The following is a 12208-nucleotide window of genomic DNA, read 5'->3' as shown; positions in this document are numbered from 1 at the left end:
TAACACATGCAAAAAAAATTATAATTATTTAAATAAAAATGATTTATTATTTTAAATATAACTTTTATTTATTTAAATATGCATATGAATTAGTATTTATGTAGTACATTAAGGTTAAAATAAAATTTGAATTAAACTCAGAGGTAATTTCAGGTTAATTTAAATTTAAAAAAAAATTATCATAAATTGGATTTGGATTTAAATTCAATCAAATTTAGATTTGGCATGTGGGTTTAGATCCAAATTAGGTTCAAATTTAATTTTGATGAAATTAGGATTTTATTTAATGACAATTTGAAATTGAATTTACATGTTAAATTGAATCATAATTGAAGTAGGGTTAAAGTTTGAGTTAGATTTTAAGTTAAATTGGGCTAAATATACCTTTAGAATTTAAATACAATATAATGTGAATTCAAGTTTTTTATTTAGATTTGGATTTTTGTAATTGGGTTTGGATATGTTCATTGGTTTGATTTGGATTTTTTAATATGGTTTGGATCCTAATTGGATTTGAAATCCAAAAGAGGAACCTATATTAGAAATTAATGTTAATTAAATTCTATGGAATGGAGTAAAGATTTAATCAAGTTTAATAAGGGTGTAGGAGTCTATGGGCTCAACGTCCACCCTACTGGGCCCTCCATATGTGGTTGGATGTCCACCTTTCAAAACATAAAATAAATAAAAATAAGCTTAGATAATTATGTAGAGTAGGATATTTTATAAGCAGAATTTTCCTCAACAGGGTTAAGCTTGAAGCCCGCTCGATTTTTTTTGGTGACTCACTGTTCTCCGCATCCTGCACCCAACATAACAGGGGGGATGAGGCAGACGCGGATTATGTGCATCCGCCGCATCTGTTGTTTGTTCGTGAGGGCATGATTTGTGGTGGTGCCATCCCAAATCACACCCTGAACATGCCATCAAACAACCCCTATTGACTGGAATGAACTAATTGCAATGCAACTATGGAACCTCACGGACCCCCCGCTGGTGGATCCACTTACTATTTTTGCTATCTAAAAGTAAAACTAGAAGGAATGTATTCTACTAACGAAAGCATTGTATAGTTCTATCTTCTGAGGACATATTTTAGTGTGTTATCCCATGAAAATTGTGCCATGGCTAAAGTGTTTATTGGTGATTGTTGTAAATCGTCATTAAAGGTCGGAGGTGCAGAGACCTTGATTGTAGCTTCGCCAAGAGTGGCTGAAGCTGGTCTTGCATCATCTTAAGACAGTACTCTGTAGTCAGTACCAGTGTTCTTCCACTTTCAGTCTTCCACCATATGGTTTCCCCCTCTCCCTTTAAGGGCATTTTTGGTTTGTGAAATTGAGAGCTAATTCCTTAGAATTTAGATAATTGTTCTGGCCTACAGCATCCGCATTCTGGAGAAATTGAGGACTCAAATTTTTTAGCTAATTCTTAACACGACTCTGTTGTTTTCCCCTTATCTTGGTTGATAATCTGAACATGTAATTTATGTAGTTCATGAAACAAAGTTGTTGAACCCATGGAGTGGTCTTTCAAATGGGCTGTAAATCAATTTCCTTTTTGCATCTAAAAAAGTACCAGTACAGATAAATGTCTTGGAGGTTATCACGAATGTAACGCAATTGCTCAAATATGGCAGTGATTTTAAATATTTATGTTGTCATATATTGGTTATATATACTACGTACTTTCGGAAATTTTATTACAGTTGATCTCCCTCTAAATTTGTTTTTCCCTTTTTGGTGTAAGTCATGTTTCTTTAACCTTTCCCATTAAGATCCCTGATTCTAGTACAGAGCGTGTGGTTATTATGTACCATTGGATCACAAAGTTGAATTGGGATGGGGCATCTACAGCTGTATTTGCTGGATTTTGAAGGCATAAGACCCTGAAAATATCTTACTTATTGCGGCTACAAAACTGGCTTTATCCACAGCAAAAACGAGAAAAAATTCAGATTGTGTCCTGTAATTTAGATTTGCATACAGTTGGTGTAATCTTGCTAATATTGTTCTTTTGGAAAAAACTTTTCTAGAATAAAGTCCTCTAAAGTCCATTCACCATGTTCGATGAAAGATTTACATAATTCTTCCATAGGTTTTTGGTTTTCTTTTTCCTTTCTCTAAGCATGCCAGAATATGTGCGCTGGTTGGGACTAACCATAGCATTGATAAACAAATGACCATCATATAGGATGATTTCAAGGGACAGATTGTGGTATTCCCGTTTACAAATATAACATCCTTTCTTCTTATCAAAAGAAACCTTGTATTCAGATAGATATCTGGAGGCAAAAAGCCAACATTTCAGTCATTTGGTTTCGTTAATTGTCATCTAAACATTGTTCGTGTTTCAAGATATCCCATTTGCACATAGCTTGCAACTTATGCTGATCCCCATTTTTTCTTGAATTGTATGGTACCTGATCGGTGTTCAATCAGAATGCTGTTGTACACGGCTTGCAACTTTGCTAATGGCCATTTCCTGAAATTAGCCTTTTCCTATCAGAACGTAGACGAATAACATAAAGTTGACAGGGATGAATATGAGACATTTGGAGATGCTGATCCAGAATTCTATTGCAATGCTTGAAGACTCCAATGTGGGAAAGTATTTCATGTCGAGCTTTTGATTGTATGGATTGAGAGGGCTAGCATTTTATCTCATCCTGCTGCGGGTTATGATGTAGGTCCAATTGTTCTGAGGGGAAGATTGACAACATGATGAAGGGGCTTCTAAACACGGAAGAGAAAAGGAAAGGAAAGGTGGCTAAGCGGAGGTTCCATGAAATGGACATCGATTCATTCAATGACAGGAATGAGCATTTTATGAAGATAGACAGAGCCTTTGGCAAATATACCAGTAGAGATCACAAACAATCTTGAGCATGGAACAACTCCACATGACCGAATATTTACAGGAGTTTTTACAGTTCACTCATTAAGTTTCTGAAAACTTTGATGTACATGGATGGCTTGCTTGCACTTGTTTCTCTGTTCACAACAATATTCATCTTAATCTTGTTCTTTGTTTCTACCAAAGCTACACGTAGTGAATGCATGTGTTGTACCAATAAAGGTGTTCAATATCAAGAGCCCTTGTTCTTTCCAAGTTGGTAGGAATCATGTTTGTTATCCTGAATATTCGATGAAGATGTATTGGTATATATGAGCCTTGCTTCAAACCAGACACTTTTGATTCACACCACACGGTATGCTTAAGTGGGTAAATCGCCAATTTGGTTTCGTTCCATTGCAACGAAAGTGTAAGAGTTTCTTCGCTTTGTTTTGCAATTAATTAGCCATTAAATTCTCAGAATGTTGAATTCATGAGGACTCATCAGGAGAGAAATTAAACCAAGCACACGATGCCCTTGTGAGTTGTGATCTTTAGGCTTCATTGAGTTCTCGTGTTAACTGAAGACGAGTGAGAGGGAGAGACGACACTGATTCCACAGAATTGCTATCTTCTTTGCCTTTTTACCTTAGGTTGATATGTTAATTAGTAAAGAACAGTAAGACATTAAACATCAACCAGTTAGATAGATATGCTAATTAAATGACTGCAAATATCATTACAAGGATATTATAAAGGTTTAATATGACAAAAAGCTTATCAGAGGCAAATAGATGGCGCTTCTACTAAAACTGAAAGACACTGTTAATCCGCATATGACTGGAAACCATCACCTGCTACAGTAAACTTTATTGATGACCACACAATAAATTAGCGCATTGGGCCTATCAAGATTCAGGACCAAAAGCAGCGATCTTTTATGGCATAACTCTGTTTCCCCTTGTACTCGAGTGTCCACTTCTCGAAAGTGCAGCTAATAAAGTCATAATATCCACCATGGATCCTGAGCTTGCCTGCCTTCACCTTCCTCTCTATCCATGGATATGTCAACAGTCTCAGTAGTGACTGGTTGATTGATTCCTGAGAGAAAAGCCAAAGAGAACCCATTTAACCTAGAGATGAATTCATGCAGAAACCACGGGCTGCCTTGAGACTGCCTACCTTCTCACAGTGTTTGCATTGTTGATCAAAGCTGAGACTGGATGCCTGAGCCACTGTGGTTGCCCGGGCACCTTTGCCCGTAACCACCCAATTCTTAATGAAACTACTGGAAATAAGAGATCAGATATTCGTGAGAATACAAACATCAATGTTTGGTTATCTTAGAAAAGGAGAGAAATTAAAGAGGACATCTGTAAGATAAAACATTAAGCCGTGTATCTTTTTTATGATGGCAAGGAAATGTTATGCATCTTGAAAATTGAAATAAACTAGTAACCTTGAATTTCCTTCATTTTGCATAGACATGAGGGCCCTAATTCCTCCACATCGGCTATGACCAATTACAAATATGTTCCCAACCTGTACTTAGAATGAAATCATCAAACATGAAGAAAAGGGCAGTCACTATGATGAAAAGAAGAAGCAATTAATAGCGGGAGAAGAACAAAAGGTCCTTACCTCGAGAGTATTCACAGCAAATTCAAGGGCTGCGTTAGTTTCAGATGGCCCGCTCTGCAGAAAACCAGAATATTCAATAAAACTTCAATATATGAGAATATCTATTCATAAACTGATGCCTTAGGTACAAGGTATTGCAATTTAGAAGAAAAGAATAAAGATCTGTCAGAATCCTAAAACCACCAAGCAAAAATTCAAGCAAACAGAGTACCTCAAATGGGGGGACCAAATTGGCAACATTTCGGATGGTAAATGCTTCACCAGGCTGAATTCCTAAGATCTTGGAAGGACAGACTCTGGAGTCCGCACATGCAATTACCATAAACTGCATCCAACCTTGTCATCTCAAAACGAATCCCCAACATTGTTCAGGTGATAAAATGAATAAAAACACCCATCGAGAATGATTGATTATTAGTGCGATGGAAAACATGGCCAGTGCTTAAAATTAGAATGTTTCATCACCTTCGGAGCTTGGGCTTCGGCAAGGTTTCCAAAATGGTCCAAGTTTTTCCTGTCCAAATATGCACATGTGGGTGGAAGTTGACTGATAAACCAAAGATCTCTTGAAACTCTCCTGAACTTTTTCTCACTACCACTTACAGAAATTGCTGGTTTTTGAAGGTTAGAAACCTATGCTTCATCTCCTCAAACAGATCCAACCCATCATGGCCCTTGGCGCTTTTGGGTTCAGAAACTGCAACTTCTTGGGTCAATACAGAAACCTCCCTTGAAGCCTTCAAACTCAATGAACCAACTCCCCTGCAAACAAACAAGGCTCTTCTAATCTCAATTGTATAAAATCAAACACAAAAAAAAAAATCTTGGTCATTGAGAAATGGTAACTTCTGATTCTTCTGAACAAGTTAAAATCATTTCAGTTTTGACACAATACTTGTCAAGGAATCAGAAATTGCAAAATATAGGATCGCGAAAAACATATAAAATAAAAGCTTCTTTGCATAAACAGATCGTTCAAGATGATCCCTTTGAAGGCACAGGCACCACATTGGGAACCAATTTCTCATTTCACCTGTTATTTACAAAGGTAACCAATTTCACAAACCAATTAGAGCTGCATCAAACAAGCTTCAATGCTGCTAATGACCACAGGCAGATTAGACAAAACTCCATCCACGCAATCACAAATATGTGGATTCCATCGAGCTCAAAACCATGTTCTGTGGGTACGCCCACAGAAGTTCCTATATCAAATGGGAAATGCCCCATCTTTGAGCGGCAGTTTGAACCACAAATTGACTGAAGTAACCAATTAGGTAACGTAACGGGAAGAAATGAAACGAGAAATTGAAGTGTATGACTTACAGCGAAGATCCAGGATCCAGATTAGAGATCTGCATGACAAGAGATAAGATCAGCATAGAAACCCATCAGTCAAAAAGAGGAGAAGATGAGGAAAAAAAAAAGTGAGCCCCTCAAAAACCACCTTGAGGGTGTCCGGTGGCCCATGAGAAGAAGAGGTGCGGGTGTGGTGGAAGGAAGAGGAGGGGGTGTCTCTTGGGAGCGAGGATGAAGACGAGAAAGCGGCAGCGGCCATAGGATTAGGGGGGGCGGGGGATAAGGGAGAAAAAGGGTTGGGGATAAGGGAGAAAAAGGGTTGGGGGAGATTAGGGTTTCTTCTTCTAGAGATGAGTGGGATGGTACTGAAGAGGGGAGATCAAGGGGGGCTGCTTTGTTAAAAGGCAGTTTTTTCTGTGGCTCAGGGTGAACAACCGTTCGTTTTTATCGTTGAAGGTAGCGGACAACACGAGGCCAATCGCTGCTTTACAAGTGTGGCCTCAAACTAAACCTGGTCAGACAAGTTGTTCGGAACTTGGCCAACTACGACACCCTCATGGACCAAGAGCACCAATGTTCCTTCGGCATTTGGAAGTAAAAAAAAATAGCAGAAACTTAGCTGAGCCTTGAGCAAGCCCATGTTGGTGCAGCCAGCTTGGTTCAAACTCATGAAAGAGGGCCTTTAAGTTTGTCCAATGTATCTAAATTCTTTGCTCTTCATTGGACAGTTGTACCTCCATTTATGAGTAGTGATGACCCGATTCGGACGTATAATCTGTCACCCATACCGCCAGTTGTACAAGCTAGAAAAGTTCAAGTTCAAGGGCGCTTTTTAAGATTGGCCAAAGGACAGGATAGAGAAATTTTCATCGAGGGGCTAAGCTTTGGCCCCTAATTCCGAAAACAAGCTTTGTGTTTCTGAATTTTCTGATTTCTCACTCAGGTTCTCTGAAACTACAAAACAAAGACTTGTACCCTTGTGATTATCCATTGATTTAGGTTAAATCTCAGCTAGATTGAATCATATAACAATAGCGCCCATCAAAATCAGATGACTAAAACATCTGCGCTTCACTTTCCTAGAAGGTTAGACAATTTTTTTTTATTTTTTAAGTCTAAAGAGCAATATGAAAAACTGAAAGAGTAATGCTTTTATGAGACGACACACGATGTTTGCGATCTCTATCTGGTAGTTTATTCCAACCATGTGGCTCGTATCAAGAAATTTAGAAAACTTGGGCCCATTTTTTACAATTAGGAGCAAAAAGCTGACACTAAATGAAAATTTTCCCAATAGAATAATGCGTAGAACAATACAGCAGTTAGCTGTCCCAAACTCGAAAGGACGTATTTCAAACTTTAGCTTGAGAAATAATGGTTTTTTAATTTGATTGCACAGGCAAAACAGAGTCTCCCACCAGAGGTCCCTTTCATGCTGCTTTTTTTTTTCGACAGATCTGATGTGGTGTCGCCTAAGGCAAAAACGTCTGTCCGAGAACTCAGGAGCAAACCCCATGGACGTGGGCGGTTAGACGTCTCCCACATCGATCCTAGGATAACTGTCTCCGGCGTGTGAGATGAAACCGGCGTCGGTGGCAGGATGTTCTCCGGCAATTGAGAAAGGGCCCAACACCAGGGACGTGTTCCTGGGTTCGGAAACACCATCAGAGATGAGAGATCTTCTCCTTTGATAATCCGACTGCAAGACCAGAGACCCGATCCTTCTTGTCCCTGACGGTTTCCTCAGAGTTCTTGGTTGTCTCTGAGTCCCATCCGAAATCCTCCTTGGGCAACTCTGGCCTGGGTTGATCCACCTCTATGACTGTTTTTTGGGTCGAGCATATCCTCTGCTGCAGCAACGGTTGATGGTAGGGATGGCAGTGGACTGGGGAAAGACGGGGCTTCGTTTGGACCGGGGATGGAAGACAAAATGGGAAAGGAGGCAGGGATGAAGTTTGAAATCAAAACCCATGCAAGGATGGAGGTAGACTTACTCTTTCCCTCTCCCTGCCCCACCTCGTCCCGTTAGTAAGATAACTAAAATGCCTTTAGGGATGGCAGTGGACCGGGGGAGAAACAGAGCCCCAGTCCTGTTGGACAAAAAAAATGGAGGACATAAAACGAGGATGGAGGTTAAAATCAAAACTCATGCGGAGATGAACGTGGGGATGGAGGGCAAAAATTTTGAGAGGAGGTGGGGGTGAAGTGTTGGGCGATACTCTGTAAAACAAACAAGACAGGGAGGGTACCTGGATTCGCCATTGTCCGTGTAGTTAGTTCGGCGTTCTCCTCAGCCGGTCGACGCCCACAATGAGCCCAGGCCTAATGTCGACGGTGAGCAGGACCCTGTTCTGCTAAGCCTGAATGCGGAACTGAATTTGGGCAGGGATTCGTTACGAACTCTCATCAACTTCGTAACCCCTAAGCCCTTTATATAATGGAGGAATTGGGCAGTTACGTGAATGTGGTCTCTCCACATTCACGTAACTCCCACCCACTATCTCCATTAATCAGCCACTTACGTGACCCACTAACAGGGTGTCAAACCGGGTCAGACTGTGGGTTGGACCCGTAACCCAAAATGTCCAACATTCTCCCACTTGACCCATTGACACCAAAAGTGTACTAAATCGAGGTGTATACTGTTATCTCGATTTAATTCTTCATGTGGGTTCATATGCCACCCTTTATCACAAGGATGAATCGTATGAGTCAAGAATATGAACACCCCTTTATGAAATGTCATATTTCTTTGTACTACACTACAATTCACCTTCAGTGCTTAGGCATGTAAATAAATTACCTATATGAATAGGTTGGTCTCTCACCTATTCTATTAGTCCTTTAATATTGTTATTCTGTTATTCTCTCTAATCCATATGAGAGATTCTTTATACAAAATCAACAATAACTCAAAACCTTAGAGAATCAAAACATAAACACAAATGTGATTACTTAATATATTGTCATACATCAGAAGGAATCAAAAAGACTCATCCCCTTTACATGTTGGGAATACAATCCCGGTGCTAGCCCTTTAGTAAGGGGATCCGCAGTCATTTCCTTCTTCCCAATTGTATCAATACATACCACATGATTCTCAGTCATTTCTTTAACAACAAAATATTTTAACTCCATGTGTCGACACGATGTTGAGCTCTTGTTGTTATTTGAAAAGGACACAACTGCTTCATTATCACAAAAGATCTTTAGTGGTCTCTCAATAGAGTCAACTATACCAAGACCCATAATGAAGTTTCTTATCCAAATGGCCTGTGACGAAGTCTCGTATAGAGCAATAAATTCTGCCTCCATGGTATGAGCAACAGTGATAGACTGTTTTCCGCTTCTCCATGAGACAGCACCACCCGCTAGAAGGAAAATGTATCCAGTAGTGGATTTTCTACTGTCAATACACCCTCCTAAGTCCGCATCAGAGTATCCAACGACCTCTAGGTGGTCAGCTTTCCTGTAGGTCAACATATAGTCTTTCGTTCCTTGTAAATAGCGCATGACCTTCTTTGCTGCCTTCCAGTGCGCAATGCCTGGATTTGACTGATATCTACCAAGCATTCCCACAGCAAATGCTATATCAGGTCGAGTGCAGGTCTGCGCATACTGTAAACTCCCAACTGCTGAAGCATATGGGACAGCATCCATCTGAGCCTTCGCAATATCATCCTGATGACAGTCCTTCAAGCTCAATTTATCCCCTTTCACTATAGGTGCCGAACTAGGAGAACAATTCTCCATCCCATATCTTTTAAGAACCTTAAGGATATAGGATTTCTGAGATAGGCCAAGGACACCCTTAGTTCTGTTACGACGGATCTCGATTCCAAGGACATAAGTGGCCTCACCCATGTCTTTCATATCGAAATGAGAGGAAAGAAAATCTTTTGTTTTATGTAAAATACTCAAATCATCAGTTGCAAGAAGAATATCGTCAACATATAAAACCAAAATTATGAACTTACTCCCACTAGTCTTAATGTAAATACATTGATCAACAATGTTTTCAGTGAATCCAAAGTTCATTATTACCTGATTGAACTTCTTATACCACTGGCGGGAGGCCTGTTTAAGTCCATAAATTGACTTATTCAATTTGCAAACTAAGTTATTCGAGTCATCTATACTGAAACCAGGAGGTTGTTGCATGTATACCTCCTCATCTAGATCCCCATTCAGGAAGGCGGTTTTCACATCCATCTGATGCAGCTCTAAATCAAAATGAGCTACGAGGGCCATGATTATCCTTAATGATTCTTTAGTTGAGACAGGAGAAAAAGTCTCATTATAATCAATGCCCTCTATCTGTGTGAAACCTTTTGCAACAAGCCTAGCCTTGTACCTCTCCACATGACCTTTAGAGTCTGTTTTGGTTTTGTAAACCCATTTACAACCAACAGGTCTAACTCCATCAGGTCTAGGTACAAGATCCCACACTTGGTTCTTTGCCATAGAGTCAAGCTCTTCTTTCATGGCATTGATCCAATGTGTTGATCTTTCACTTTCAATGGCTTCTGCAAATGTGAAGGGATCTTCATCAATGTCTATGAAATCATTTGACTCTTGTAAATACACCACATAGTCCGGATGGATAGCAGATTTCCTAATTCTGGTGGACCTCCATACAGGTGCTACAGGTGGTTCAAAATGAGCCTTTGTATCATGTTGTTGTTGTATATCCTCATCAACAACTGGATCTAGTTGGGATTGATGTTCATTGACTGGACTTTCTCTTACATTACTCGAAGGAACAATGATAGAGAAAATCGGGTCATTATCCTCAGCAGGTGTAGAACCTGAATCCTGCATTTCCTCAAAATCAATATTTTGAGATGCATCTATCCCAACAGAACCATTTTCAAGAAATCTTGCTTTATCTGTTTCCACAATCTGTGGTGTATGAGATGGACAATAAAACCTAAATCCTTTCGATCTTTCTGGATAACCAATGAAGAAACCACTAGTTGTCCTAGGATCAAAAGCTTTTATATGTGGGCCCATAACCCAATGTTGGGTGATACCCTGTAAAACAAACAAGACAGGGAGCGTACCTGGATTCGCCATTGTCCGTGTAGTCAGTTTGGCGTTCTCCTCAGCCGGTTGACGCCCACAATGAGCCCAGGCCTAATGTCGACGGTGAGCAGGACCCTGTTCTGCTAAGCCTGAATGCGGAACTGAATTTGGGCAGAGATTCGTTACGAACTCTCATCAACTTCGTAACCCCTAAGCCCTTTATATAATGGAGGAATTGGGCAATTACGTGAATGTGGTCTCTCCACATTCACGTAACTCCCACCCACTATCTCCATTAATCAGCCACTTACGTGACTCACTAACAGGGTGTCAAACCGGGTCAGACTGTGGGTTGGACCCGTAACCCAAAATGTCCAACATGAAGACCTTGTCCCATGCCCATGTCCACTGCCATCCCCTACTGGTGGCCGAGCTTTTGAGTTTTCTTTCTGCTCGTGATCCAATTCTGTTAAGATAGAAAATTTGTTCAAAGCAGGGTCCTTACGACTACGGTTAGGAATAGATTTCGGCCGTTTGTATACCCTCACCTGCTTCCATTCATCCAGGGGAGGGGGCTCTGTGGGGTCCTTGATGACTGTTTTCTGGGTCAGACAAGACATTGCAAAGTGATTGGTCGATCCGCAAAGCGAGAAAAATTGTATTTTTTGCTCGTAAACTCTCTGGATGAAAAGTTCTGTGATCAACTATCGCAATCTCAATCGGCGGGTTTTGGGTTAAAATGTAATGGCAAGCCAACACAGATGCATGTGTGCATAGGCACATCTTTCCATTGTTCGGGTGTAACTATCCACATCAATTAGTTATGAAGTTGTACCCTCGAACACATCATGCGTCCAACGTTCTGCCAAGAGCTCCAGGAGGTGAATCCAAAGGGGCACCAGGTTCGCTGGAGTTTAAGTTCCATACCTGGAACCCATTGATGCGCTACTAGCGTTCACCCTACTACCTGCCATGGACCTCTCTATAAAGCATTCATGCCAGATCTTTGGCATTGCCTAACCTTATCAAGAATATGCCTTGATGAAGTGACAAAAACTTTGCTAGAAACCATCCTTATTCAGCCGTTGACTCTGATAAGGAAGACCTTATCATATCCATACGATTTCTCAAATGAAAATGGCGTCTAGATATGATAACGTCAAATGATAAAAATAACAGCAAATGTGATAACCGTCTCACCAAACGTGCTAACGTGATAACCGTCCAAATGTGCTAAGGATAATATCGAATGAGGTAGCATCGATATTATCGCATGGGATAACATTGTTACCGTCTTACACGGTTTTTTGTTTCTCTGTATTGTATAAAGTGTATCAAGTACGTGAATGAGATATCAAAAATAATTTTTTTCATCTTAGTCTCGGCGTTTTCTTTCATGATATCAGAGCGG

The 12208-nt window shown here is 40.2% G+C and overlaps 1 protein-coding gene across 2 annotated transcripts; it reads right to left on the bottom strand.

Moving 5' to 3' along the window:
- Positions 1 to 3523: 3523 nt before the first annotated feature.
- On the bottom strand, positions 3524 to 6218 carry LOC149846041 (beta carbonic anhydrase 5, chloroplastic-like). 2 transcript variants are annotated; one of them, XM_089997829.1, is made up of 9 exons: positions 5921 to 6218; positions 5800 to 5828; positions 5077 to 5235; positions 4939 to 4987; positions 4685 to 4798; positions 4474 to 4527; positions 4292 to 4374; positions 4015 to 4117; positions 3524 to 3933 (listed from the first exon to the last, which is right to left on the bottom strand). In XM_089997829.1, the coding sequence occupies exons 1-9, from the start codon at positions 6029 to 6031 to the stop codon at positions 3748 to 3750; spliced, it is 888 nt and encodes a 295-aa protein (XP_089853955.1). In that variant the 5' UTR covers positions 6032 to 6218; the 3' UTR covers positions 3524 to 3747. The 2 variants fall into 2 exon arrangements, with proteins under 2 accessions (XP_089853955.1, XP_089853954.1); XM_089997828.1 differs by having other exon boundaries at positions 4015 to 4120; positions 5921 to 6206.
- Positions 6219 to 12208: the final 5990 nt, after the last annotated feature.

This window comes from Nuphar pumila, chromosome 2 (genome assembly GCF_984573655.1).
Source record: "Nuphar pumila chromosome 2, dmNupPumi1.hap1.1, whole genome shotgun sequence".
NCBI lineage: Eukaryota > Viridiplantae > Streptophyta > Magnoliopsida > Nymphaeales > Nymphaeaceae > Nuphar > Nuphar pumila.
Note: the sequence above shows the minus strand (reverse complement) of the source record. Positions and strands in the feature narration are given on the sequence as shown.

What these genes read in the sequence shown, in the direction of transcription:
- LOC149846041 (XM_089997828.1), bottom strand. Translation starts at nt 6,031, where the DNA reads ATGGCCGCTGCCGCTTTCTCGTCTTCATCCTCGCTCCCAAGAGACACC. An exon ending in TTCAAAAACCAGCAATTTCT is followed by an intron (nt 4,988 to 5,076) that starts GTAAGTGGTAGT and finishes ATATTTGGACAG; the next exon opens with GAAAAACTTGGACCATTTTG. An exon ending in CAAAATGAAGGAAATTCAAG is followed by an intron (nt 4,121 to 4,291) that starts GTTACTAGTTTA and finishes TCTTATTTCCAG; the next exon opens with TAGTTTCATTAAGAATTGGG.